This window comes from Oryza brachyantha, chromosome 9, assembly GCF_000231095.2.
Source record: "Oryza brachyantha chromosome 9, ObraRS2, whole genome shotgun sequence".
NCBI classification, from domain to species: Eukaryota; Viridiplantae; Streptophyta; class Magnoliopsida; order Poales; family Poaceae; genus Oryza; species Oryza brachyantha.
Window position 1 is genome coordinate 11,714,169 of NC_023171.2, and position 26,702 is coordinate 11,740,870.

General features: G+C 41.9%; 4 protein-coding genes across 11 annotated transcripts; 3 read left to right on the forward strand and 1 right to left on the reverse strand.

The window, feature by feature from the left end:
- The first annotated feature begins 2,824 nt into the window (after window positions 1–2,824).
- LOC102702493 (serine/threonine-protein kinase D6PK-like) lies at window positions 2,825–6,851 on the forward strand. Of its 4 annotated transcripts, XM_040527467.1 has the most exons (4): window positions 2,825–3,042; window positions 3,275–3,375; window positions 4,142–5,151; window positions 5,735–6,851. In XM_040527467.1, the coding sequence occupies exons 3-4, from the start codon at window positions 4,274–4,276 to the stop codon at window positions 6,612–6,614; spliced, it is 1,758 nt and encodes a 585-aa protein (XP_040383401.1). In that variant the 5' UTR covers window positions 2,825–3,042; window positions 3,275–3,375; window positions 4,142–4,273; the 3' UTR covers window positions 6,615–6,851. The 4 variants fall into 4 exon arrangements, with proteins under 4 accessions (XP_040383401.1, XP_006660743.1, XP_015696748.1 ...); XM_006660680.3 differs by lacking the exon at window positions 3,275–3,375; XM_015841262.2 differs by lacking the exons at window positions 2,825–3,042; window positions 3,275–3,375 and adding an exon at window positions 3,516–3,534.
- A 6,133-nt stretch (window positions 6,852–12,984) lies between these two features.
- On the reverse strand, window positions 12,985–13,991 carry LOC121055347 (probable E3 ubiquitin-protein ligase XERICO). The gene has a single exon (XM_040527716.1). The coding sequence runs from the start codon at window positions 13,810–13,812 to the stop codon at window positions 13,357–13,359; it is 456 nt and encodes a 151-aa protein (XP_040383650.1). The 5' UTR covers window positions 13,813–13,991; the 3' UTR covers window positions 12,985–13,356.
- Window positions 13,992–18,510: 4,519 nt separating this feature from the next.
- Window positions 18,511–21,447, forward strand: LOC102702966 (putative F-box protein At1g32420). 2 transcript variants are annotated; one of them, XM_015841024.2, is made up of 3 exons: window positions 18,511–18,685; window positions 19,166–19,207; window positions 19,992–21,447. In XM_015841024.2, exon 3 carries the CDS (start codon window positions 20,042–20,044, stop codon window positions 21,032–21,034), a length of 993 nt encoding a protein of 330 aa, XP_015696510.1. In that variant the 5' UTR covers window positions 18,511–18,685; window positions 19,166–19,207; window positions 19,992–20,041; the 3' UTR covers window positions 21,035–21,447. The 2 variants fall into 2 exon arrangements, with proteins under 2 accessions (XP_015696510.1, XP_015696509.1); XM_015841023.2 differs by lacking the exon at window positions 19,166–19,207 and having other exon boundaries at window positions 18,512–18,685.
- Window positions 21,448–21,757: 310 nt separating this feature from the next.
- On the forward strand, window positions 21,758–26,167 carry LOC102703242 (F-box protein At3g07870-like). 4 transcript variants are annotated; one of them, XM_006660682.2, is made up of 6 exons: window positions 21,758–21,883; window positions 22,476–23,791; window positions 23,882–23,941; window positions 24,098–24,190; window positions 24,279–24,338; window positions 25,805–26,167. In XM_006660682.2, exons 1-6 carry the CDS (start codon window positions 21,799–21,801, stop codon window positions 25,841–25,843), a joined length of 1,653 nt encoding a protein of 550 aa, XP_006660745.2. In that variant the 5' UTR covers window positions 21,758–21,798; the 3' UTR covers window positions 25,844–26,167. The 4 variants fall into 4 exon arrangements, 3 of the variants coding, with proteins under 3 accessions (XP_006660745.2, XP_015696834.1, XP_015696835.1); XM_015841348.1 differs by having other exon boundaries at window positions 21,819–21,899; XR_005812486.1 differs by lacking the exon at window positions 21,758–21,883 and adding an exon at window positions 25,605–25,699 and having other exon boundaries at window positions 22,615–23,791; window positions 24,095–24,190.
- The last annotated feature ends 535 nt before the right edge of the window (window positions 26,168–26,702 follow it).

The window sequence follows — 26,702 nt, forward strand, 5'->3', positions numbered from 1 at the left end:
ATAATAATGGAGATTACAGCAAATAAGCTCTGATGGAATGGTCGAAATCTGCGTGCCAGTTTTGATTTAGTTTTCTGATTGCTTCATCAATTCCTGGTTGATAGCAAAGTCTGCCTGCCTGTCCTTCTGATTGTCTAGCTTAGATATGAAATTTATGATCAGATATGGGGACAAAGGAGGTGATTGTTTAGCTTTTGCACACACAAAAAAAAGTCAAACGATATATTTGCAAATAAAAAATAATTTAGGGATAAAATATATATAGACGTGTTATTATAGATCTAAAAGTCAATGCTAGAAAGAAAACAAACTAGAATCTACTCTAAATTTAAAATTAAAAATTTAGAATATTAAAGCAGAAGCGAAAAAATAGGGTGAAACAAGGTGACAGCCGGCACCATGGCAAAGAAACTCCAACAGGTTAAGAAAAATAATTATCACTTTTGCAAATCTTGCAAAAAAAACGATTTTTTTTAGAAATACGCAAAAGATTAACGCATCTTTGCATCAAGAGAATAAGTTCATACAACCAGCCATGCTATTAGAATTTAGAGGGATATCACGCGGCATCGGAAACGACTCACTCAACTACCACAATGCTCAGCCTAAGCATAACATTTACTAATATTTTCAGTAATCAAGCAGTAATTTTCCTGGTGTGCCTTGAGTTTGTACATGGAACTGTTCTTTACACTTTATTGTCATGCTTTTGTTAATGATACACGTTAGTACGAGCTAAAAGCACGAAGCCCTCGATTGTAGCAGCTATGATTACAGTTTCTTGGTTCTAGCTTTATTGTTTAGCTCTCAAGATCGGTGAACCCCACAGGAAAGGAAAGATTAATAAGCTCATCAAAGTGAGATAATCAGCCCATGAGAAAAGCAGGGTTAACCAGTTAACAACACTCTAATAGAGATTTTTTATAAAGATGTATCAGTCCAAGACTGCTTTGGGCATTACATGTTAGAAAATGGTGATATAGTTTATCCTCAATTACCGAAACTGCCGGCTGTGCCCTGGAGACCATTTTGATTAGTAGTGATTGCAGAGCATGGTTATTGCTACCCTGCACCGGTTAGTGAACACAAGCTTGCAGTAGAGCTAGATTACAGGAGCTATCATCAGAATAATTTAGACGTAAAACGAAGAACTCTTACGCAGACATCACATAAAAAACATATCATTTCAACAAAAGAAAATGCCACAAAATTCCTGTGTTGAAATGGATGCATTTTATTAGCAAATGAGTCTCAAGTAGTAGCTTTGTAGAGTAAGGACACATTCTACACAGGCAAATGGATTACTGTGGGCACGTTTTTTGAGTTAGTGCTCACTTCGTTTCTTAATAATCGACAATTTTAGAGCCCTTTGAATAACAGGAATGAAAAAAATAGAGAAATAAGAAAAACATAGTATTCTGACAAGAATGTAGGTGTAAAAACAAAGGATTACAGAACACAGGAAAAACGTAGAAACGACCGTTTGATTGGACCACAGGAAAAACACAGGAATTTGAGGAGAGATATAGACTCAAAGGATTTTTTACATAAGGTTCAGGGTTCATTCGTTTCAAAGGATTTTCACAGGATATTTATAGAATTACCTATTTGAAACTGTTCATGCATTCGTTTCATAGGAATGACATGCAAGAATTCTAAAGGAATACTGTACAAATCCTATGAAAACATAGGAATTTCATAGGATTAAAACATTTACTTCTACCTCATTTGTTTTAGTTGGCATAGGATGCATGTTAATTTCTATGGTTTATATTCCTGTGTTCCGAATGCTCCATACCATCATATTTCTCTGTTTTTTGATCCTCTGTTTTGCATGTGCAAACCCATAATATTCCTACATTTTTCATATTTCTACGTTTTTCCTATCCTTTGAAATGAATAAGCCATCAACCTCTTGTTATATTTCCTCTAAAACTTGTATAGGAAAATACATTCTATAGGAATTTCATAGGATTTCATAAGGTTCATTCCTTTATTCAAAGAACTTTATAGGAAAAATTTATAAAAGGAATCAAATCCTATCAAATTCCTTTGAATCAAAAGGGACCTCAACCTTTTTATCTACAGATTTCCAAATGTTTTTTTACTACAAATCAGTAAAGTGGATAATGTTTTTGGGCCCACGAGAGAGCGACGACAATGTCGAACCAAGATTAGATTAGAGCATCCCTAACAGCTCATCTATCCTGAAAATAGAGGATGAAGACTATAAATTGAGCTCCAACAGAATGGCTATCATATCATCTATTTTTAGATCATTCATATTAGGAGAAAAAACATTTATATTTAAATGATCTCTCTCCATCCTCCAAAGAAATATAGAGAATGTCATATATGGATGATCTAATGGAGTACAAAGAGATATGAATGATGAAACTAGTTTAGATGATCATCCAAATAAAAATTTTGATTATATGAAAATTTGTCACCAATATTAGCCAAACCAAAATATTGATAGTCTCATTTGGCGTTTAGCAAACGATCCGCTACTAAAATAACTAAATTTTAGTACGATCAATTTTAATCTCAAACTAACCCTAGATTAGGTCAGTGAGTAGGCCTAAAATCCTAACAAGAAAAAGAAAGAGAGAGAGATTAGATTAGCGAGGTAGTAAACCAAAGCACCCAAAGAGCTCAGCTTTTCACTGGAGCTTTGAGAGGCCTTGACCCGTCCGTCCTCTCCTCAACGCTCTCTTCTCCACACAGACGCACTTGTCTCTTTGCACTTTGCAGGCTGAACCCTGAAGCCCCACACAAATTGAGTCCAAAGCCACACTGCTCTGGCCATCATCCACAAGCCCACAACAACTAGTAGTACTCTACCATGCGGCAGCTGCTCCAGCTTTGCCTTTCTTTGCCTTTGCCATTGCCATCGCCATCGCCATCGCCATCGCCATCCATGGCTCAGCTGGAGGAGGGAGAGCTCTAGCTGCCTGGTGGAGCAGCATCATCTCCCCCTACCACAACCTGCTGTGCTGCCACCACCACCACTACCGCCATGGCTTCTTGGCCCTAGCAGAGGTACTTGCACAGCTGCACTGTCCATCTTCTTCTTCTTCCTCCTCTTCTTCTTCTTCTTCCCCCTGGTGGCAGATTAACTGATTAGTTGGTAGATATGCGGTGTCATTTTCCTCAGGTGTGGGGATGTTCATTCTTGATCTGTTTCTTCCTGCTTGCTTGAATGTTTTAATGCGTGCCACCCCCATCACTTTCTAGATCTAATCCTTTCTTCCCACAAAAACGCTTTTTTTAGAGTTATAAATCTACCGCCTCCGCCGCCGCCGCCGCCGCTGCTCCTGCTGCCGCATTCAATGGCGACTGGGTGTCAGTACTCCCATGCCCTGCGGATGTGAGGTGAGGAAACACCACATGTGTGTATGTGTGGGTGTGCTGCTTGCTGCTCATATGACTCCGGTGTGCTCCATCACACCACCTGCTTCATCTTTTGTTGGGGAGGGAGAAAGGGGGGGAGCAGGCAAAGGAGGTGGTGAGCTTGCAGCTGTGCTGTTCCAGGTTGCAATGTGTGTGTGCTGTGCTGTATCCTCTCCTCTTTGGGTGGGATTATCTTAAAGATTCCACTTTTGTTATTAATCTCGTCTTGTTCTGGCCCACTGCCCCCTATTTCTGAGGGAAATGCTGGGGCTAGGGCGCTCGTGATTTCTTCTTCTTCTCCTTGCTATCCACTCTCTGAGTCTCTTCCCCCTTCCGCTTTCGCTGCCCCCTTTTGGAGAGTTGCGATGCGGCGGGGTGCGGCGGCGGCGGCGGCGCTGGATCTGTCAAATCCGTAGGTGTTAGTTTGCTCGTGGCTTCAAGGTGGCTTCTTTGACCCTGAATCGCGGAAAGATTTCCCCTTTCTTTTGGTTGTCTTGTTCTCTTTGTTCTAAAGGTTCAGGTGGGCTTGTAGCGTGGCTGGTTCTGCTCGATTTGTCCGAATGTTTCAGCGGCGTCGCTTTCTTTCTCTTTTCTTTTTGTTGGATTCTTGATCCCCCGTGGTTTGGGTTCCCCGGAGTTGTTTGATTGTGGATAATCTGAGCGCCTTTGTCGAACAAACCCTAGTTGTTATTATGGTGGTAGCATGGTATGCTAATGGGGAAATTTTGTGTTTTTTTTTAAATTTCAGATGAGGAATCGGGGATCGTTCAGTCTCGCTGAGTACTGACTGCCCTGCTGAATATTTGGGGGTGGAGAGTCTTTGGTCTTCACCATCCTGTTAAATACCGCACTTGATTGTTTCAGATAAACTGCTTAGTTCATGTCATCTAAATCGCTGTTGCAAAGTATGCCTGGTCAAGCGGCAAAGCCGAAGGACACTGGGGAAGATGAAAGGCAGGGAGGTAATTCTGAGATAGTTTCAGAGGAGCGAACGCCATCTGACAAGCAGCAAGGTTCTCCTGTGTCTATGCTGGACAAGGAGCTTTCGGGCATATCTTCAGAGTCTGGGACCCTGGATGATTCATTAGTCGTGGAGGAAGATTCTGGTGAGTTAAAGGAGATCCAAAACTTGGATTGTAATGGGAATCAGGAAAAGAAGACGTCACAAAAGAGTAGTACAAGCGACAGCTTCGCTTCTGCTAAAGTGAGTGATGGGACAAATAGTTTGAGGAAGACCAGTGGTAGTGCTAAGACAAGTGACAGAGCTAATTTCACTGAGAGCGGGAAGAGCAGCATGTGCCGCGCGAGCACGAGCAGCGACATAAGTGATGAGAGCTCGCGCAGCAGTATGAGCAGCGCCACTACAAAGCCGCACAAAGGGAATGATTCAAGGTGGGAAGCAATCCAAACGGTCAAAACCAAGGATGGTATTCTTGGTTTGAACCATTTTAGACTGCTTAAGAAGTTAGGCTCAGGAGATATTGGCAGCGTGTATCTCTCAGAATTGAGTGGTACTAGGAGTTACTTTGCAATGAAGGTCATGGATAAGGCATCTTTGGCAAGTCGGAAGAAGCTTCTTCGATCACAGACTGAGCTTGAGATACTGCAGTCCCTTGATCATCCATTTCTACCAACCCTATATACTCACTTCGAGACGGATAAATTTTCATGTCTGGTCATGGAATTCTGCCCTGGAGGGGACCTTCACACTCTTCGACAAAGGCAGCCTGGAAAACATTTTTCAGAGCAAGCAGCAAAGTATGTACTTCTGCTTATTATGTTTATTTCTCTAACACGCTTATAGTAAGTTTATCAGTGTTTACTAGTAGCAGTGTGCCTCGCTGATGTTTTTGCTGGTCCTTGAGTGGTAGAGGTATTTTTTGTGTTAATCAGCATGTATATACCTCTTACCTCTTGATTAACTCTATGTGAGGTGGATTGCATATGCTTCTCAAGGACCAAAGAAAAACACCACCAGTCTCTGATCCATTGGTTAGCATTCTTATATTTATTTGTCTTTTTTATATTAACATACTTGGCTGCATGGCATTTATGTCCTTTTAACATCCAAATGCTAAGTCCATTCGTTGTACACATGATAGCCTGGAAGTTCAAAGTATGCTCTTGAAATGCTTGTGTTTGTTCTATTGTACAATTCTACACTGCTTTGATCAAGTCGTCCTGATTATTACTTGAACTACATGGGTCTTGAAAATTATAGGTATCTATAGGATTGTTTTTTCAACTTGCCTATCAATCTTTGCCAACCAAGTCTTTAGTGTGGAGGTTTGTTTAAGCATTTACCCAGAACTAGCACTCAATGCATTGATGTTTCTTTCAGGTTCTATGTGGCAGAGGTTCTCCTAGCTTTGGAGTACCTGCATATGCTTGGTATCATATATCGTGATCTGAAGCCAGAAAATGTCCTAGTTCGGGAGGATGGCCACATCATGCTGTCTGATTTCGACCTCTCTCTGCGCTGTTCAGTGAGCCCAACTGTTGTCAAGTCTGCAAATCCTACCTTAGATGCATTGCAGAGGAATAATGCAGCATACTGTGTTCAGCCTGCTTGCATAGAGCCATCGTGCATTCAGCCATCATGCGTTGCTCCAACCACGTGCTTTGGACCTAGGTTCTTCAAGTCTAAGTCCAAATCAAAGTCAAAGAAGGAGAAACCGAAGCTGGATGCTCCAAACCAAGCTACCCTTTTCCCTGAGCTCATCGCTGAACCAACTGATGCTCGGTCCATGTCATTTGTCGGCACCCATGAGTACTTGGCCCCAGAAATTATAAAAGGGGAGGGCCATGGGAGTGCAGTGGATTGGTGGACCTTCGGCATATTCTTGTATGAGCTATTGTTTGGCAAGACCCCTTTCAAGGGTTCAGGCAATCGAGCTACGCTCTTCAATGTCGTTGGCCAGCCCTTGCGGTTCCCAGAGTCCCCGATAGTGAGCTTCTCGGCGAGGGACATGATAAGGGGACTACTGGTCAAGGACCCTCAGCACCGACTCGGTTACAAGCGTGGGGCTACAGAGATAAAGCAGCATCCATTCTTTGAGGGTGTCAACTGGGCACTAATAAGATGCGCGAGCCCTCCAGACATACCAAAGCCAGTTGAGCTCGATTGTCGCCCAAAGCAGGTGCCATCAGCAAATGGGAAGGTTGCACCAGCTTCCAACCAGAAGGGCTCAGACAACTATCTAGAGTTTGAATTTTTCTAGGTTTCTTCTTTTGTGGTTTCTGAATCCAAAAACAGTGCATTTGAGCTGATGCGTGAAACAAAGAGAACATGTAGAGCTCCTCCAGGCATATGCCTGGTAACGGGGAACTCTTCAGTTGTAGATTTGTAAGCTCATTTCTGGAACCCCGAGTTATTTTCCATTGAACTGCTTAACTCTAGTCCATACTGTCTCTCTATCGGTGCTGCAATTTTCAAAGCCACCAGTGCTCTACTTGAATGGATTTGTTGAGTGCTTGTTCGAGTTGCTGGTGTTGCCATTGTTATACCTTGTAATTGGATGTTCTTGCTTGATCATATATATACCTCTTCTTCAGAGGAAAATGCTGGTAGTGATACATGTAAAATGTGACTGGCATTGCAACAGATGATCATCGTCATATATCAGTAACAACTGCAGTTTTAGGTCTCCTTTGATTCGAATGAAAAACATATAAATTTTGTAGGATTTCGATACTATAGGATTTTTCTACATATGACCCTTTGAAACAAAGGATTGGATCCTGTTAGATCCTATGAAAATTCCTATCTAATGCCTCGTTCCATAGTTTGGGAGGAAATATAACAAGATTTATGAACTCATTCCCCTGTGTTCTACAATCATCTGTCGTGGACTTGTATTCCTACCCTCTATTTTTCAAACCCTTGTTTCAAAGAAACCCTTATGATTTTCACTGTTTATAACATGTAGAAAAATAGAAACAACCTTTAGAAATTCTGCTGCTTTGCACTAGAGAATGCAGCACCAACTGGTCGAGAGGATGTCAGTTCCTGTCTGCTGATTGCGATCACTTTCCTGGGCCATATGTATGCATACTGTGACCACTTTGTCCAGCACGGCTACTGCAGAAAAAAATTGCAGCTGGCCCAACTCGGACTCGGCACAACTGATCCAGTGAGCCCAAGAGTAGTGGAGAAAAGTTTCAGCTTCTGGCTGTCGGGATCGCGGACAAGAGGAAGGAACAGATCACGTCGCCGTGGCTCCCGCGAAAGCAAGCAAGCAAGCAGAGGAGGAGCTTGTGAATGAAACTCTGTCTGAATCTGACTGCAGGATGACACTGAATATCGTCAGTGTTTCTGCTCTTATCCTCTGCTCTGCATGCAGCAGGTTTCTGTTCTTATCCTCTCCACACAGCTGCCGCATATTGTCTAGGCCGTACATACGATGGTGTTTGAGACAGCTGGGATGAAAGTACTGAAAAATTATTGTTTTCATAGCTGTTTAATGATATAAACGATTAAATTAACTTCTACACAATGAAAATTTTGCTTAAGAAATATATTAGATGAGAAACTATTACATATAATTTTTTGTGCACAAAGTACATTCCTTATTATAAACTTGAAAAGCATGCCCAAAAGGAAATCACAATCCATTAGCGGATTCGAGCAGAACCTTTGGGTACGCGGTTACCGTGGTAACTGGTTTACCACCAGGTTCGGTAACGGTAAGGGTCCAGTAGCCTCCCAAGTTTATAAGAAATTTAAACGTCCGATTTAAATTTTCGTTCGGTTTATGTACCGTTCAGTACCGGGTATAGGACCAGGGTTCAGTTACCTCTGCTACCCCGAATAAAGCAAACCCTGAATCGGACACTCCATTTTGTTTCTATGAAAGTCATCGGTGGATCGGGTGTATTGCCATTATCATTTTTAATGCACGTTTATTACCGGCATTGTCAAGAGCAGGGTAATCATTTTCTTTGACATGGGATTTAGGCCGTCATTTTCCCCAGTCTGTCCTTTGACCTGAACTATCCCTGTAAAGCAAGCAAGGCAGTTGCAAAACCCCCCAAAGAACAAAAGATTCAACGAAAAGTTGTGAATCATCGAGAGCCTTATCTTTTTACTTCTGCTTATGTTTATAAGCTAAAATTTAAATTTTTAATATTAAATTTAGAGTTAATTTCATATTTTTTATCATAGCTTTTATTTTAGCCTAGGCTTTTAGATAACTAAGAACACGTATATAAAAGTTATATTAATAAATTATTTTTTTATTTATAATGCATTTGGTTTTTTTCTTGAACAAACCAAACGAATCACCTCCTGAATGTCACTAGTGTTTTTCAGGGTCATCGAGTTTGCGTGGATCCTGGTACATACGGCCAATAAGCCAATTGTTCTTTTCTTACCATTAAGGTTAAGTGCTAATTTGCATCCAAATCCACGAGAATTTGGGCCTGTTTGACAAGCTGACGTCTGAATTTTGACAAAGGAGAGGAGGCAGAGCACATCAGCTTGATAGTAGGAATCTGGTTGGTAGCTGGAACAGGTTGCAGCTCCACTGTCTTGTTGTTTTCTGCATGATCCATCGGTAAATGCAATGCATTGCTCTTTTTTTTTTCCCTCCTGAATTCGACGTGGCAGAATTTTCTCGACGAGGTTGACATGTATGGAACATTTTTACTCGTATGACACTGAACAACTCACTGACTGTTCAAATCTGAAACTCTGAATCGTAACTACTCTGCCTGTCCTAGCTATGAACTGCAGCCATACATTCTGATGAGTTCGGTATCCGGTTGTGTTCTTTTAGTTCATTAAAGATGAAGAATTATTTGAATTTTATAGCTATTTAATAGTATAAACGATGAATTATAAAACTGAAAAACTATACTATAAGATACGATAGACTTTTGTGCATAATTTATTTCAAAGAAATATATTGTATACCAGTTCACGCAAAAATCAAATAATAATATGTGACAAAAGAACTAAGCCTCGAGTGTGATGTGTGGCTCGAAATTAGTACCCATACAAAACATGAAACAGCTAAGGCAGAGCATGGGAAGTGAGAACGCCTTTCTCTGAACGCCTTCCTAGTCTCTTCGTTCTGCTGCTGAACTCAGCATATACTTATGTCTGAATCTATTCTGTTCGTTGCACACAGCCGCATTTCGCACAGAGGAGGAACACATGGATCTTCAGACTGCAGTGACGCTAGATGGCATGTCATCAACATCGTTTTCTTCCTCTGACCTAAGTCAGCAACAGTCTGTTCTAGTGCCCATTACAATATAATCGCTCCGTACAGTCTCGGTGTAAGATGCGTATATTTATATAGATACTAATAAATTTAAATACATATATAAATTATATATATTGATCAATTGATAAATCTTGTCAGTAAAAGATTCTACGATATAAAACGAAGCGAGCACTTATTGTACCGCTAACCTCTCTTTTCTGGACTATAAACATTTTTAGACAAATATATTTCAACATACAGAGTTGATGGCTATTGGACAACCCTAACGAACGGGAGTGACGAAAACGGGAAATCTATCAGTGATGGCATTCCGTAGATTAAACGGCTTATATCAATACTTTATAGAACTGACATTCTTTGCTAGTGAAGAGCAATTTTATAGTACTGAGAAGATAGCAGAAAGCAGAAAGTACTAAAATTTTAGTGTAAAATTTTGATATCTTTTGGTACCTAAGTACTAGAATTTTTGACACATTTCAATATCTCGCTATTGATATAACAAACCTTCGAATCATATACGCTTTGTCGATGACAAAAAAATAGAATTTTTACCCCAAAACTAACATTCTATCATGCCTTAAGAGCAAGTTCAATAGTATAGCTAACTATTGGCTACAAATTATCTATAACCAACTTAATAACCAATTTATATAATAGTCATATACTACATAATTAATATACGGTCCCTCCTGTCATACACATATGTGTCTTGGAGTCAGTGCTATAGCTAGGTATAAATCTGTAGCCCGCTACTCTTTTCTCTACTCTCTTATCACATTGAAATATATTTATAGCTGACGTATATATATATATATATATATATATATATATATATATATATATGATATTGTACCTGCTCTAACTAGCCTCTCTGTTATTGGAAATCGTTCATGGCTTCCAGCTACTCCCTCTATCAAAAAAAACCAATTCTCCGATTTCCGTGTCGAACGTTTGACCATTCGTCTTATTTGAAAAATTTTCAGGAAATTAGAAAAAAATTAGTCACAAGTAAAGTACTATTTATGATTTATCATCTAATAAAAACAAAAATATCAATCGTAAAAAAATTTAAATAAGACAAGAGTCAAAAATTATAGGTAAAAAATGAAAAATTAGTTTATTTTAGGACGGAGACAGTATTTTTTTCTCATGCTGCTGTCAATCGTACACGTGGAAAACAAGCAACCAAGGTGAGCTTCGCCGCTTCACAATGTATATACGGCTGCACAGTCTGTCTGAAAAATACCGTTTGGCTTCCTGGAGATGCCAAGAAATACTTGTCCTTACAAACAGCTGCATTGCCGTACGCTGGACTAGTCGTAGATGTCAACCTGAATTCGACGTCGCAACAAACTTGCAAACTTGGTTTGACAACGACCCTTCCTAAATAACACACTCGTCTTTCCGTAGTAAAAGAAAAAAACCGGACTAGGGGTTGAACTAAAAAAACAGAACTAGTAAGTTTGGCAACTCGGTTCAGCTAAAAAATCGTTCATGCAATCCAGCTGGTAAATAATCGGTGAACCAATAGAATTTTTAAACTGGCCGGTTTTTAGAATCCAACCGTCTTTTTTTTAATTTATCCTATAACAGCAAACAGCATTATAATATAAATTTATTAGCTTACCATACTATAATGATGTTTTCATGTTGTAGCTATATAATAAAGAATATATTGGTTTATTTATACATATTTACCAATTTATAATGTTTGTGTATTAAAAATAATATAAATTAAGATATAATAGTAATAATAAAAAACTGGTGGTTCGACTAGTGAACCATCGGCCAGAAGCGGTATTTTGTGCTATGTTTTTCACTTCTACTTATATTTATGAGCTAAAATTTAAATTTTTAATCTTAAATTTGGAGTTGATTTTAGATTTTGTTTAGTTTATTTTACCATGTTTATTTTTATATCACTAAGAATACATATAAAAGTTTTATTTATAAATTATGTTTTTACAAATGTATTGTTTGACTTCTTTTTCATGAAAAACCGACAGTAATCTCTCACATTGGAGTGGAGACGAAATCACCTGCATGCTATTCTCTCACCCAAAGCGACACGATCACGCGTGGCTGGTTGAGCACTACTCATCTCCATACACCATTCCATCATGCAGTGGCGGAACAAGCCTAGAACAACTACGACTGGATCCACACGTTTATCTTCTTAATCCGTTATAAATTCGTTTAATAACTTATTTAAAAATTGAAGATTTAATAAATTACATTATTTTGAGTCTGGCCTTAATCAATTCGTAGTTTCACAGGATCTAAAGTCCAAGAGACTAATTATCTTCTTCTTTCAGTCTTCTCTTCTCTTCTTCTTTTCCCCTTTTCTTCCCCTCTCCCCTTCCATATTTTTTACAAGGGATCCAACGTATAGAGGGTGCAACTCCATACTTGATCCACCCTTGATAATGCATATACCGGGGGCCATGCAAAAGAACTGAAGGTTCGATGCTAGCATACGACACATTCACATATTTGGTAGAATTAATTTTCATCCGCAAGTCCGCAACCGATTCTATGTTTTCGTTAGACAGAGAAAGTGTTGGTGTTAGTTGATACCACTTGAAAATCAATAAGAAAAAAATGTAGAGCGGAAATTAAACTGGAATCCGCATCCCACTAATTCTCGTTGATTTTCGAGCGATAAACAACCACAACAACTATAACAAAAAAAAAAAGAAGAAGAAGACAAAACAGGTAGCTCCGGGCCGGCATTTGATCAGCGAACGAATTCTCATACCAATCCTGGGTAGGGGGCCGCATCGCATGGCATGTGCCAGCGGCGACGCGGACGGAGGGACGCATCTGACATCTCCGGATCGAGGCGAGGTGGGGGGGTGTGGGCCCCGCGTTTGATAGGCACGTATCCATGTGACCCTCGCGCTTAAACAACCTCCCCCGCTGCCGTGCCTTTCAGCGCCTTGTCTCCCCCCTCCTCCTCCTCCTCCCTTGCCAAAAACAATTTCCCATCAATTCAACCAAAGTAACCAACCCACTTGACCATTAATTACTTTATCATTCCCCTTGCCGTTTCTCTGGAAGTAACCCTAAGCAATTTTAATGCTCAGTTCAGTTTTATATTTTAATACATGATACTCGTGCCCTTTTAAGTGTATATGTATTGATCATTTAAGTGTATATGTATTGATCATTTGTTTTATAAAAAAGTTTTACGTAGCTATCTATTTATATTGTTATGATTAAGTTATTATTAAATGCATTTTAATTAAAAATTATATTATCATATATTTGTACGCTGTACTAAATTTATTTGTAGGATGAATTGATCATACATGTGAAAAAAATTAACGGTGTTATTTATTAAAATAAATAGGGGGATGTATTTTTTTCCTCCTCCCTTTGCATCAACCACAGTAAGGGTAATGTAATTTTGATTTGTGATAAGTGTAGGAAGTATTTTTTTTCTCGCGATCTTTTTTGGTATTCCCAAAAAAAAGGTTTATACACAAGCTCATCACGGAAGTGCTACACCCGTAGGAGCACTCTCTCGTATTTACACGGTACATCGGTTGGTTGGCACGAACCGTACGAAACGGAAAAAAACGAGAAAAGTGAGGGGGTAAAGTGCAAAAAAAAGAAGAAGAAAGGATCTCTAGCTTCCTACGCCCACACGGGGAGGCCACCCGGAGACGGTGGCGCGTAGCCGGCGCGGGCGGCGCGCTCGAACGGCGGGGAATCTTCCCTCCTCTTCCTCCTAAGTCCGCGGCGCCAGCGGCGCGCGTGGGTCGGCGGCGGCGGGGAGGAGGCGGGAGCGGCAGAGCGGGCAGGTGGCGTGGTCGTAGTCGAGCCAGGTCTCGAGGCAGGCGCGGTGGAAGAGGTGGCCGCAGGGGAGGCGGTTAACCACCGCCTCCGGCTCGAACCGCACCAGGCAGACGCGGCAGTCCGCCGCGGCGCGCCTCCGCCCGAACCGCGCCGGGCGGAACCTCGCCCTGAACGTCTCCGCCAGGCTCGGCCCCACCACCGCCGCGGACACGGACACGGCCGCGTCCTCCCCGTCCTCGCCGAGCGTCAGCGACGGCGGCGCGGGGAGGCCGAAGAACACCAGCGCCGCCCGCACCACCGCTGCCAACGCCGCCAACGACACCACCGCGTTGTACAGCACGTACAGCACCAGGCTGTCCTTGGGCGCTGGCATGCTCGAGATCCCCATCCTCCTCGTCGGCGGCAACAAATTCGCCCCAAACCCCCTCAAAACACCTCGAATCCACGCGCGCGAGGGGCTCCGCTTATCCGCGAGACCCAGGAACCCGGTTGCAATTTCCGATTCTCCCGAGGCGGCCGACGCGAAACTGTGAGGGAGCGTACAGTGAGTGAGAGAGAGAGAGAGAGAGAGAGCCCGGGGGGAGCAGCTTGCTGGCTCGAACCGCATTTATAGGTGGGCGCACTGGAGGCGGTGCGGCGCGAGCGGCGGACGCACTCCCCGCCGTCGGATCGGCGCCGCGGCGCGCATCCGGCCGTCGGATCGGCGAGCCGGGGGGTGGGGGGAGGGACATCCCACATGTGCGGTTCGTGGGCGCCCAATAATTCGGTACGCTTTGGTTCGTGGCGTCCAATAATGTGCGCGGTTTATGCAGGCGCAGATCACCGAGTACCCCCAATAATTATCGTGCAAGAACGCATCGGATTAGCAATGGAACATATTATTGCAAACTATTTACATATTCCAATTCCATCCGTCGTTTGTGCACGGACAGTATTCCAATGTGACTAGTTATAACGAGCAAGCAGCACTATCTTTTTCCACGGGTTAAATTTGTCGACCAAAATTTAAAATTTTCAGTCTTAAATTAGAAGCGTATTTTGATGATGGTTTTTATGATAGTTTTGTCTTATGTCATAGAGAAAAAAAACATATATATATATATTGTTTATAAATTATTTCTCATTTATAAATACACCGTTTGTTTTTTTATTGTCACCCTAATGTGTTTTTTTTTCTATGGATTCCCCTCATCGGCGGCGGAACGCAGACCGCGAGAGGCGACAGCAACGCCGTCTCGTCGGTGAAGGACGGGACGGCGACCAGATGCGCGCGCGACGACGCGGCGGGGGCGCGGCGGGACGCACCACGCGGCGGCTGATGCGGCGCTCCCCGTGTCCGCTCGAGGCGATCAAAGAAGAGCAGGGATGGGAGGGCGCCGTGGTTTGGAAGCCGGTGTGAAAATGCTGCATGCTTTTTTTTGTCGGGCTCGCCCCGTTAATCCACAACGCCTTCGGCTGCATCAAAATCAAATATTCTTTTTTACTTTTGCGGTACATACCGATGATAGGAGATGAAATATTTTGTAATTTGATAAACTTCTAAATACAAATTTGTTTTTTAAAAAATATATTATCTAGTAATTCGGCAAGTAAAATCTCTGAGTAAAAGAACATAGCCTTAGTCGGCAGTTAACCTGGCAGATTAATACGTGACACGCACTCGGAGTTAAATAATCTTAGCAATGGAACTTGCAATGCAAGTTGAAACCAAAAAAGAAAAAAAATTGTTGCTGGTTCCTGTCTGAACTTGACCGCCACCGGCTTGACTTGGGAAGCGCGGCCATGCATATGCATGCCACCGCCTCGAACAATCGGTTGGAAAAACTTTGGATCGAGAACTTCTTTTCTTTTCAAATGCTCGTCGCTAGCATGTCGGTTAATAACTTGAAATATTATAACGTTCTGCCAAATTTAAATTGTTGAGACGCTCTCATCACTTAATCTAACATTCACATCGATCTCGATCGGCCCGGAGATCGCGACTGGCCGAATTTAGTTCTAATTAATCGATGAACTCCCCCAAGCCTGAATTTAACTTTGATTATTATACTAATCTGCATCGATAATTTTATTTCTGCAAGTACGAATTTCCTTGGATGCCATGCACACCACCATGATTAGTTTTTCCCAGCCTTGCTGGCCGGCGAGGAGGGGGTCAGAGAAGCCCTCGCTCGCGGTTGGGGTGCATCCCGTGCACACGCCGAGCCATCGCATTGGCTCTCGATCTTCTTCTCACGCTGCCTAATTAATCTCGGCCTGACGTACGATAATTTCATCAAAATGCTGCTAGTGTTAACTGCTCGCGTCAGTCAGGCAGAGTACTACCGTTGTGCTGTTGCTTATTACACCGGCACAGCACATGCATGCGGGTGAGTGATTAGCGAACTATCACCAGTGTGAACGGGACTAGTTTAATTAGTTTATGTGAGGGTAGGTTAGATAGTTATAAGAGTGAGGGAGTAATGATCTGTTTGATTAAGCTGGAGTGTAACCAAACGATTTAGTTTCAAAGCTCATGAATTAAAGTGATTAAAAGATTTTTAAAAAAGAGATTAAGTTACTCTCCGTTATTTTCTGAGTTTGACTAGATTTATCCATATACTGATGTATATGTTTTGTATATATGTCTAGATTTATTAGCATACATATGATTATAAGCGAGGTCGAAAATAGATCCGAGTTGTTCTACCACTATCCTCTGAATCGCTTTAAAAGTTAAATTTATGAGTTCGAGCCGTACCAAACGTGCCTTATGCATAATCAATGGATGGATGCTTCCAGTGTAACGACGTCTCGGTTAAGCGAGGATCCGGGTGGAGATCCTGGGCGTGTGGACCCTGCACGGTTAAGAGTTTATTATAGTGGATTAGGGCAGCACTTGACCAGTTTGTGGTGATGTGGGCGGCGCTAATCCACAGCTAATTGAGCCAGCCCAGCAGCCGATCGATGACTGTGCGTGCTGCCGTGCGTGTTCTCTTCTTTCTGCCCAACTTGTTGGGTCCGTCCGTCAAGTGGGTGTGCAGTGCTTGTGTTGCACGCTTTGTCTACTCTACTCCCCCTCATCACTATCATCCATTGCTGCTGCAATTCGATGCTGGCCCCCCCTTTTTTTTTTATGTATTCAATTTTATTCGGTTTGGAACCGTCTAGTTACGTTCCACCACTTTTTCTAGAAGCCGTAAAGTCAAACATGTAAAATTTTTTTCGAGATTTATAGTCAGGCATTGATCCCCTTGAGATAGAACAAAATTTGTAGTTAGAAATTGATTTATTTTTTAGAGGAGTAATTGTAAAGATGTATATAATGTGTCAGAGTTGATCGGTCATTTTGGCACGATTGAAATGGGCTCAGGTGGGTTAGAAACGACGGTCAGCTGAATATTTTCTTGGCACTCAAAATGAGGAATACAATCAACATGTGATTGATTATTAACTATGAAAACTTATAAAACATATTTTTATGATTTTAAAGTAATTTATATTAAAAAAATTACACGAAATATACCGCCCATAAAAAAATACAGGCAGCCTGATTGCCTGAAGAAACGGAGGAAGGAGAGAAGGCGATAGGGGGATGGTAGATGGGCCCAGATGGGTACAAGGGGGCATGTAGGTAGGCCCGGCCCGGTAGCCAGAGTAGGGTGGGGGACGTGGCCGCGCGCCCACGAGACGACGCGAGCGGGGGCGTCGCGTGTGCTGTGCTGACGCGCGCGCTGCGGCGTTGCTTTCCGGCGCCGCCCGTGCGGTGCGGTGCACCCAGCGCGGCAGGTGGGGCCCCACCCCCCGCCAGGTCACGTGGACGCCACGTGGCTCTCCTCCTCGCCGGAGAGCGACGCGGTGGACCGGAGGGAATGAACGCGGCGCGTACTGTCCCGGAGCGGTGAACCTGGCCAAGCCGCCGTCCGATCGCCGGTCGCCGGAGCTCGGGAAAGCTGTCGCCGGCGAGCCCACGACGGCTGCTGATTACTGGTGCAGCGGCGGCGGGTCGTGTGGGAGCGAACGGGACAGGCCACTTGGGGAGCTAGCATGTTGGGCTACGTCCCGTCAAGGACTAGTAGCAGCAGCTCAAGTGGGCGGTAGTGTCCACTTCGCCGGGCGACTGGCCGGCCGCGCGCTTTTGCAGTGCAGGGGGCCGGGGGCATGGCAATGGCAGCGACGGGTGCGTGGTGGCACATCGATCATCAGAGAGCGTCTGAGAGGTGGGTGGAGATGAGGACGAGGACGACCATGACTGCCGCGTAGAAACAAAGCCGGGACATGGACGCACCACGACGACGACGGTGTACTACTGTTACGTCTTGGGTAGCTGGATCCAACCATGGCACTTGGCAGGGAGATGCAGAGTTTGCACTGCTGACTGGTCGAGTGGAAGTAGCAGGGTGCACTGAAAAAACTAAACAACATATTTATAAATAAAAAATAGTTTATGAATAAAAATTGTGTATATGTGTTCGTATCTATTAAAAGCTAATGTTGAAAATAAATTTTAGTAAAAAAACCATAAAATCACCCCAAATTTAATACTGAATATTTTAATTTTGGTTTATAAGCAAAGCCAAAATATGGGGTGAATATATAGGGTTGATCGATGTATTAAATTTATCTAAGATTATCATAATATTTCAACTAATTTGTCTAATGTTTGATTAACAAAGATGAAGCCACACTTTAACTAACATGTGATAAGTTAGACACGCTTTTGTAATATCGACGTGTGGACCTTATATATTAAAAATAAAATTTTATCACAAGCATCACATAAACTAAACATACATCTATACCCCTATTTTTTCACTTATATTCAAAATTTAAATTTTCAACCTTAATTTTGAAGTTGATTTTTGGGTTTTTCGCCGAAGTTTATTTTTCAGTCATGTCTTATAAATCAGCAAAAATACATATATATTTTTTTACAAATTATTTTTCATATGCACATATATCCTTTGGCTTTTCTTTTTCAAGGTAAACAATCACCTCTCTGACCCTAGTCAAATTTAGCTAACATGAGTCATATTCCTTCCGCAACATATGTCATTTTGGTTTTGGATTGGAGAATAATTCTATAAGGCCCTGTTGATTGGAGAAAAATTTGTGCTGGTCCTCTTGTATGCTTGCTCGGCCAGTGGATAACGCTGCAAGAAGGAGAAGAAAAAGGAAACAAAGAGGCTAACAGATAACATTCTTCCTCAGCTCAAGCTTCTGGTCATCTGGTGGCCATGGCGGCTTCTTTCACCTGAAAAGCAAAAAGAAGAAATCTCAGTGTAAGTTCCCTTCAGCTTCTCCTCCCTCCCTCCCTTTTCAAGGTATAACTTTGCATGAGAACTTCAACGCATATCAGTTCTTCCATAGTTTTACTGGAAACGGGTAGATTAGATGTTCTTTGGGAGAGAACCTGTCAGTTTTAAGCTCTTGCTTGAATGCTGAGTGCCAAAGAACCTAAGGGACGCAGGACGGTTCATCCTCAGTAGATTTGAAATTCGTTGCAGAAATGGATAGGTCATTAGTTTCGTGGAAGTTTGTGATTTAGATGCTGTTCAGAGATTGGCATTTGTAGCAAGATTGAAGAGGTGGCCGGCCCTTTGATGAACCTACCAAAAAATGCTCAAATTTATATGAAATATTTAGAACGTTTGCAGCCATAAACTTTATTAGTAGCCTAGGATGAGAGAATCACAGTTCAGAACTATAATTTGATTCAAGAAATAAGATCTAGTCTACTCACGCACTTCTTACTGTTCCAGTTCGAGGTGTTCTGTATCAGCTACCGCAGAACCCCAAAAAAGGTTAGTGCTGTCTACTAGACACTGTGGGCTGAGCTTAATCTGTTTTCACCTGCAGATTTGCATAGCTTTACTGGCTCATTCAAGTTGGTAATATTAGTATTGTACAGTGCACATCTCCTTATGATAGGTAAAAATCTTTATATACTTATTAATATCCCAAAACAGGAAGGTTTGTCAGGCATGGAGGGTGATCTAGAATTTACTACTTCCTTCATTTCATATCGCAGTACTTTTTAACTTTACATAGATTCATCCAACAATCAATATATATATATATATATATATATATGTGTCTAGATGCATTAGCATCTATATAACATCTAGACAAAACTAGAGAAACTTATATTATAAAACAGAATGAGTAGCATATCTCATTAATCAGTAAAATGGTACTCCCTCTATCTCCAAAAAAAAGTTCACTTTTGTACATGAATATGGACATAGTGCATGTCTAGATTCATGTACAAAAGTGAACTTTCTATGGAATGGAGATAGTACATAGTAAGTTGCCATCCATCAATCAGAAAAATACATACTAATTAAGTTACCATGTTCCATTAGTGAGTAAAATGCATACCACTTCTCTTCAATAAGATAAGCTGTGGTGAGTGACAAAGCACTTCCTTTTGCTAGAAAGGCAAAAAAAGCATTCTTTTCCACAAGACTAGAAGATAAAAAGCGCATGGTCCTGTAGAATCAGTAATCCATTGATAATACATGCTTTGCACCTTCCTCTCTTAATTTATATGTGGTTGGTTGCATTCTCATGCCTTGCTTTTCACAGGCCTTGGCCACCTTCTAACAGGAAAGGTTGGTTGCAGCATATGGACACTGATGGAGAACACTGTAGTGCAGCCATTGTCACCTCCTGCCATAAGAATGACACAAGATGTCACTGAGCAGATACTTGTCAGGCTCCCGGTGAGCTCCCTGGTGAGATTCCACAGCGTGTGCAAGCAATGGTGCAGAGTGATCAGCTCACCCCGTTTCATCACTGAACATGCTCGTCGTGCACCCGAACAGCTGCTCCTTTTCTTGCCTAGAGTGGACGCATCAGCAGCAGGAATCAGGGCTGTCAAACCTGGCCAAGCAATGGTCTTTGATGAGAAGTGGTCACCGTCGACATTGGCATCATCATCATCATCATCATCATCGATGGACGCCGATGATCACCTTTTCGCGTCGTGCAATGGCCTTCTTTGCTTCTACGGGCAGCACGCGGTGAAGGTAGCCAACCCTGTGACCGGCGACTGCTTGCTCGTCTCGAAACCCGACGGGATTCTGCTGCATGATTTCTACTATCTGTACAGCTTTGGGTTTCACCCTGTGTCAGGAGAGTACAAGCTCACGCATTTCCCCCGCGAACCGCGGCGCTACAGATCAGGGCGGCCTTTCCATTTCGATGCCATTCAGGTGCACACCATTGGTGATGACAAGTGGAGAGACATCAGAGCTCCAGTGGAGTGTTGCTTGGTGAACCTTGGAGTTGTGCATGTGGATGGGGCCATGTACTGGCTAACTGAAGATGAAGAAAGAAGAAGCAGTGGCAGTGGCAGTGGCATGAAAATCATGTCGTTTGATCTCAAGGAAGAAACCTTCTCACCAATTCAGCCTCCACCATTGCTACAAGATCAAGCTAAACACTCTCACAACAACCGAAAACTCACTCACTACTTATCAGAGATGGACGGCAAGGTATGCCTGGTGACCACCCCATTCCACAGCCATGTCCCCCGTGGCGCCGCTACAACACAGAGATCTATGGCAGGATGGACATCTGGATCCTTGAAATTCAGACTGAATTCACTGAACATGAGTGGCGCCTGAAACACAGCATCGGCTCTCCATCCTTGAGCCTGTTGTATGCTCCTCAGCCGTGCTTCGTCCACAGGGAGAAGATCCTGCTGCATGATCCGAAGGCAATGCGTTCTTCCAAGATTTGCAGCACGAGAGGGGTCTGAAGATTGATATCGAGCTCGGAGGCATGGAGGTGAAGCCGCTGATGAGCTTCAGGCCTCACAGGTACTACGAGACGCAGGCCTACTTCTACAGGGAGACTCTCTGTTCTCCTGTGCCAGTTCTGGAGGCGCATTACGACAATTCCGTCAAGTGTCAGAGGAAGCGGAACTTGTAATAAGTGACAGCGTGTGAACTGTAAACCCGCTAGCCCCCAGTGAAAGCGTATTTTGTGTTAATTAGTTGAGAAGAAAGAGATAATCATATTAATTAGTTAAAGTAGACATATATACCCATGCTGTCTAATATATCACGGAAGTCAAAATTAATTAGAGTATACCGTGCGAACGGATGGAAACGAGATCCCGTCATATAGCATATCCGTTAATTTATCTATCAATTTATCAATCCCAACATTTTCGGAGGTGCTCATAGAGCACAGTGCACGTGTGCTACGAGAGTGGAATCCGTAATCAAGACGCGAAAGCGTATTTCAGCCGAAATCCGCCTCTGGTATTTGTGGGCCCTGCTGGGCCTGCCTCTTCGTCTACCCAGCCAGAAGTAGGTAGGGATAAATACTCTTGTTTCTTTCCCTCCTCAAAAGACAAAAAGAGAAAGAAAGGAAAAAAAAAACAATGGAATCCCTTCGGAAACCGCGGGAACCCACCAGCGGCGAGGGGAGCGGACGCCGGGCCGCCGCCGGGGTTCGCCGATGCGTCCGTGAGTGGTTCCTTTGGTTGGTTGCAGGATTTTGCCCCTTTTTTTCTGGAATCGGCGTTCCTCTCTCATCGGTTTGGTCGGTTGGTTGGTTCCGTGGTGGCGAGCGGAAGTGGTTAGGGTTCTTGTGGTTTTGTGTGGATGCCGGGAGAATTCTGTGTCCCAAGTTGGGGGGGGGGGATCTTTTTTAGTTGAAAAATGTATGGAGATGGCATCGATTGAGTCGAGAGGTGTTTGATCTTCAATTTCTTGATTGATTGATCCACCGAAATGGCATTCAGAAGTAGGAGCATACATATATCTTGATTGATAGCAGGGAGGGATGGAATGCCGGAGTGACTGATATTGTCAGGATAGAAAAGAAAAGGTTTCTTGATTTGTGAGCAAAGATTGGTTAGTACCATGAAGCCTTTGAGCAGCCATGAGGAGGGTGGGGTAATCTTGGTAGGGTGGTGATTAATTTCTTCAGTTCGTCCATTATGATTCTAGTATTGATACAATTGACTTGAATTGTCTTGGTTACATGTATTTAATGCAGGATTGTACAGTCCCCAATTTCGCTTGTTCTGACATTTTGCGAAACTGCTGGTTTCAGGACGATCTGGTAGATCCCACGAGCAAAGCATGGCTTCTAACAAAACCATGGCAATGGAGCCAAGCAAGAAAAGTTACATGGCCTGGTTGCCACAAGACATCGTGGAACTGATACTTGTTAGGCTCCCGGTAAGCACTCTGCTGAGGTGTCGTGGTGTCTGCAAGCAGTGGGATCGCATTATCCGTGATACTCAGTTCGGCATGGCGCACATCCGGTGCGCGCCATGTCGCCCCCTGATTTTCTTCCGACAAGAGAATTTAGGGCAGCTCCTGTACCCTTGTGAGGCGATCCTCTTTGATGAAGCCTGGTCGCCATCAAAATGGGATATACCTGTGATTGAGCCTGATGATTTTCTGTGTGCTTCATGCAATGGGCTTATTTGCTTGTACTCAACGAAATCAACAATCAAGATAGCCAACCTTGCAACTGGTGAATGCATGCATCTGGCAAAACCTGTCAGGAACTCAAAGACTGATCACTTCTCTTATTACAGCTTTGGGTTTCACCCAGTGACAAAGCAATACAAGGTTATGCACTGTCTTCGCGACGAGCAGCTGCATGATGGTACTAGCTTCAGCACCATTCAAGTTTACACGCTTGGTGATGAGAAATGGAGAGATGTTAGAACTCCACAGGCTCTAAGCTTGCGCTGTGTGGAAAGATCTGGAGCTGTCAACGTTGATGGGGCAATGTACTGGTTAACTGAAGATGCGAAAAGTGTCTGGAAACGGGTAGTTGTGGCTTTTGATCTCAGTGAAGAACTTTTCTGGTGGTTACAGCTCCCATTAGTTGATCCTGCAAGCTGTATGCTTGGTAATCCTGACCAATTGCTGATTACTGTCACAGATATTGATGGGAAGCTGTCTGTGGCTACCAGAAGCTATTCAGGACTTATAGGGAAGATGCATATCTGGACATTTGACAGCAAGTTAGAGCAAAGATGGATCCAGAAGTGCACCATTCGCTTATCGGTGCTTAACGTCCCAGGACCACATTGGATCTGTGGTGATAAAATTATCTTGCATGATTTTTATAGAAACCTACATTTCTATGAGTTGATGGAGGAGAATTCTGAGATTGAATTGAGCAAGATAGTGAAGCTATTAGATTTCAGCCCCAGGCAGGAAAACAATATGCAATGCTTTATGTTTGCGAAGTCGCTTGTACGGTTGGATGCATTCAGAAAGGCTGGTGTTGTGCGTAGGCCAAAGCGACAGGAGGGTTGGAAATTGAAGAAATGGGAAGTGTGGATGGGTAGCATCCATCGTCTAGAGAAATATTGCAGAAGGAGCTGTGAGATGCAACACAAGATTTCTGTAATAGCTAGACTTTCATTACATAATAAGGTTCATGTGTTTTTGTTGATGATTTGACAAATTCCTAACCATAATTACTCTTTTCTGTAGGAATGTGCAGATAAAATGGGCATCAAGATCAACCTGATTTTACAGCAGCTACCAGATTTGGTAAACTTGCTACTTCCGCATCAAATTGAAGTTGCGCAATTTTCATATTTTCGATAAAAAAATAGCTATGATTTTTCGAGTGAGGACATGATTTCTTTTGACTTTGGAGTATATTGACAAAAATTATTGCAATTGTATTGTGCGTGGATGCAGCAGGCTAGTTCCCTCCAGCCGATAAACTGGGTGGAGTATAAGCGAGTATTAGAGATACTGAGTGTTAATCTGGATAACATGCATGACGTATTAGTGGTACGTGGGTGATTTGATCCATTTACTAATTGCAATCATGTGTGGTTGTTTCTGTCTTGTTAAATTGACAAAGGTTACTTATATTTAGGTCATGACCCAGGCAGCTCATGATGCCCATCATAAGGAAAACACCCATGTGGCAGATCAGGTAGCTTGTTTAAGATACGATCCATGTTCACTGCAATAGGCCCCTATGGCCTGTGGGTTCTTATTTCTTCCTGTTGCCTCATCGTTTTCTTTCAATAAGAAATAAATGAAATATGATGGTGTTCCCTTTAGGTAACTATGCACTTTGTATAAAATCATATTTCATTGTCAATTCATTAGGATTTTGAACCCAAAACTACAGACACACATAATTGGCGCGATGACTGGAAATGTTGAACAAATAATGCCGAGGACAGAGCCTTTGGGGGCGATCTTTTGGCTTATTTAGGAAAAAAGTCAAATGACATATTTGCAAATGCAAAATAATTTATGGATAAACTTTTATATACGTGTTCTTAGCGATCTAAAAGCTAAGGCTAGAAAAATAACTATGATGAAAAAAAAATCCCCAAATCTACTCCAAATTTAAAATTAAAAATTCAAATTTGACTTATAAGCATAAACAGAAGTAAAAAAATGAGGTTGTTTATTTTGTATAATCTTACCTAGTGCCATAAACAGTCACAATGCACTGTTTCATTCGGATGCTTACCTGATATTTTTAAGCGTAGTTCTTCAACTTGGCAAGGAACCTGTTATTTTTATCTGAAATGTGGATAAAAGCTGATGGATGATCTTATTTATAGGTACAAATGAAATATTTTATGTTATGAAGTTGACAAATAGCTTGAAAAATGTTGTCAAAGCAATGCTGATGAATATTTTTCTTTTGAGAAATTGTACTCCTGGAAGCGTGGCATGGATAATCTGGGGCTATATGCTAAAAGAACGGGGCCTAAGTACGTAATTTCACTCATCAAAAAGACAATAGTAAAATAATAAACGCACTGCAAATAAATCGTCACAGTTTACTCCCTCAATCCAAATATGTAAGGGACTTACCCCTTTTATTTGTCCAAAAACATAAGAGACATAATTTTATTCCATATCTTTCAACTCGTGTACTAATTTATTAACTAACTTACACTTTTTGTACTAGTTTATTTTCCCAACCATCATCATTTTTTGTACTTCTTTATTCCTCAATTCACCCACCCTTATCTTTTCGTTTTTGCTTATAAGCCAAAATTTGAATTTTCAATCTTAAATTTAGAGTTGATTTTAGTGTTTTTTTATCGTAGTTTATTTCTTAGCCTTAGCTTTTAGATCGCTAAAAACACATGCATATAAGTTTTATCCACAAATCATCTTTTGTACCATGATTTTTACTTCTACCATTTTCTTTTCTTTTTTTCTTTGCAAAAAGTGATATAATCCCTATATTTGGACGGAGGAAGTGTAATACATGATTTCTGATCATTAAAACCAGCAACATATCCTTCAACCGTAGGAAAAAGGAAGGTAAAAATATAAGAAATACTACCAACTTTTTTGTGTTCATCAATTTGCATTTCATGGCATGGAATGACAACTCTTGTATGTGATCCCGCTGCCACATTTTCACAGGGTGCCTCGAGTTCGGCTGTTGACAGATCTGGCTCATGACTACAACGACAATGTTACACCTCAGGATATTTTTGGTGGTCCTGAAGTTTGTAGCAACATAAAACTAAACTGAGTCTCCTGATTAGTACTGTGCCAGGAAACTTTCAGGTTATCTGTTAAAACTGTGGTATCTGTCCGATGCCATTATGTCTGCCATATTTTGTTAAATTTTGTTGTTAATGTCGTTAAACGCTTTGTTGATGGGAGCAATATATGCGTTCATCACAAGGAAGAAATTTTCCAGCGGATACCTTCCATCAAGTTGCAGTATTTGGCCTGCGTTCGTTTTAGGTGCTACGATCCAAATTATTTCTCAGTTTTTACGTGCACGCTTTCTAAATTATATATAAAAATTTATTATTTCATATTTCTAAAGTAGATTTTGTAGAAGTTAATTTCATTGCTTACATCATTAAATAACTATAAAAAACAGATACTATTTCATCTTCCATCTTTTAGATAATAGAAGAGCACATTAGACCTTGCAAATTGTGCATTTGGTAGTCCTGACAAGTTCCAGGACAGAGAGACCTTGATGTTTTCATGTTCTTGAAACTTGTATAGTTGGATACTTGGATCATGCATGCAAAAAGACGGCAATTGTTAATACGCTAAAGCAGCGGGAAGGTTGGAAATTGAAAAGGCTGTGAGGTGTGGAGAAAGTCAGGGAACTCTGGAAAGATTCTTCAGCTGGATCATCAGATTCAGATATCCTTAAAATAGCTACATTTCCGTTAACCTAATATGGTTTATTCTAGTTGATGATTCTGACAAATTACCAACTCCTAATTACCCTTATGTTTTAGGCATGTCCACAAATTAGTAGCATATCTGCCATAAATTTTGGTGCTCCTTTTTG

Coding starts and splice junctions, on each gene's coding strand:
- LOC102702493 (XM_040527467.1), top strand. CDS start 4,274: ATGTCATCTAAATCGCTGTTGCAAAGTATGCCTGGTCAAGCGGCAAAG. Junction 5,152..5,734: donor TTTTCAGAGCAAGCAGCAAA/GTATGTACTTCT, acceptor TGTTTCTTTCAG/GTTCTATGTGGCAGAGGTTC.
- LOC121055347 (XM_040527716.1), bottom strand. CDS start 13,812: ATGGGGATCTCGAGCATGCCAGCGCCCAAGGACAGCCTGGTGCTGTAC.
- LOC102702966 (XM_015841024.2), top strand. CDS start 20,042: ATGGAGAACACTGTAGTGCAGCCATTGTCACCTCCTGCCATAAGAATG.
- LOC102703242 (XM_006660682.2), top strand. CDS start 21,799: ATGGAATCCCTTCGGAAACCGCGGGAACCCACCAGCGGCGAGGGGAGC. Junction 21,884..22,475: donor CGGGGTTCGCCGATGCGTCC/GTGAGTGGTTCC, acceptor TGCTGGTTTCAG/GACGATCTGGTAGATCCCAC. Junction 23,942..24,097: donor TACAGCAGCTACCAGATTTG/GTAAACTTGCTA, acceptor TGGATGCAGCAG/GCTAGTTCCCTCCAGCCGAT.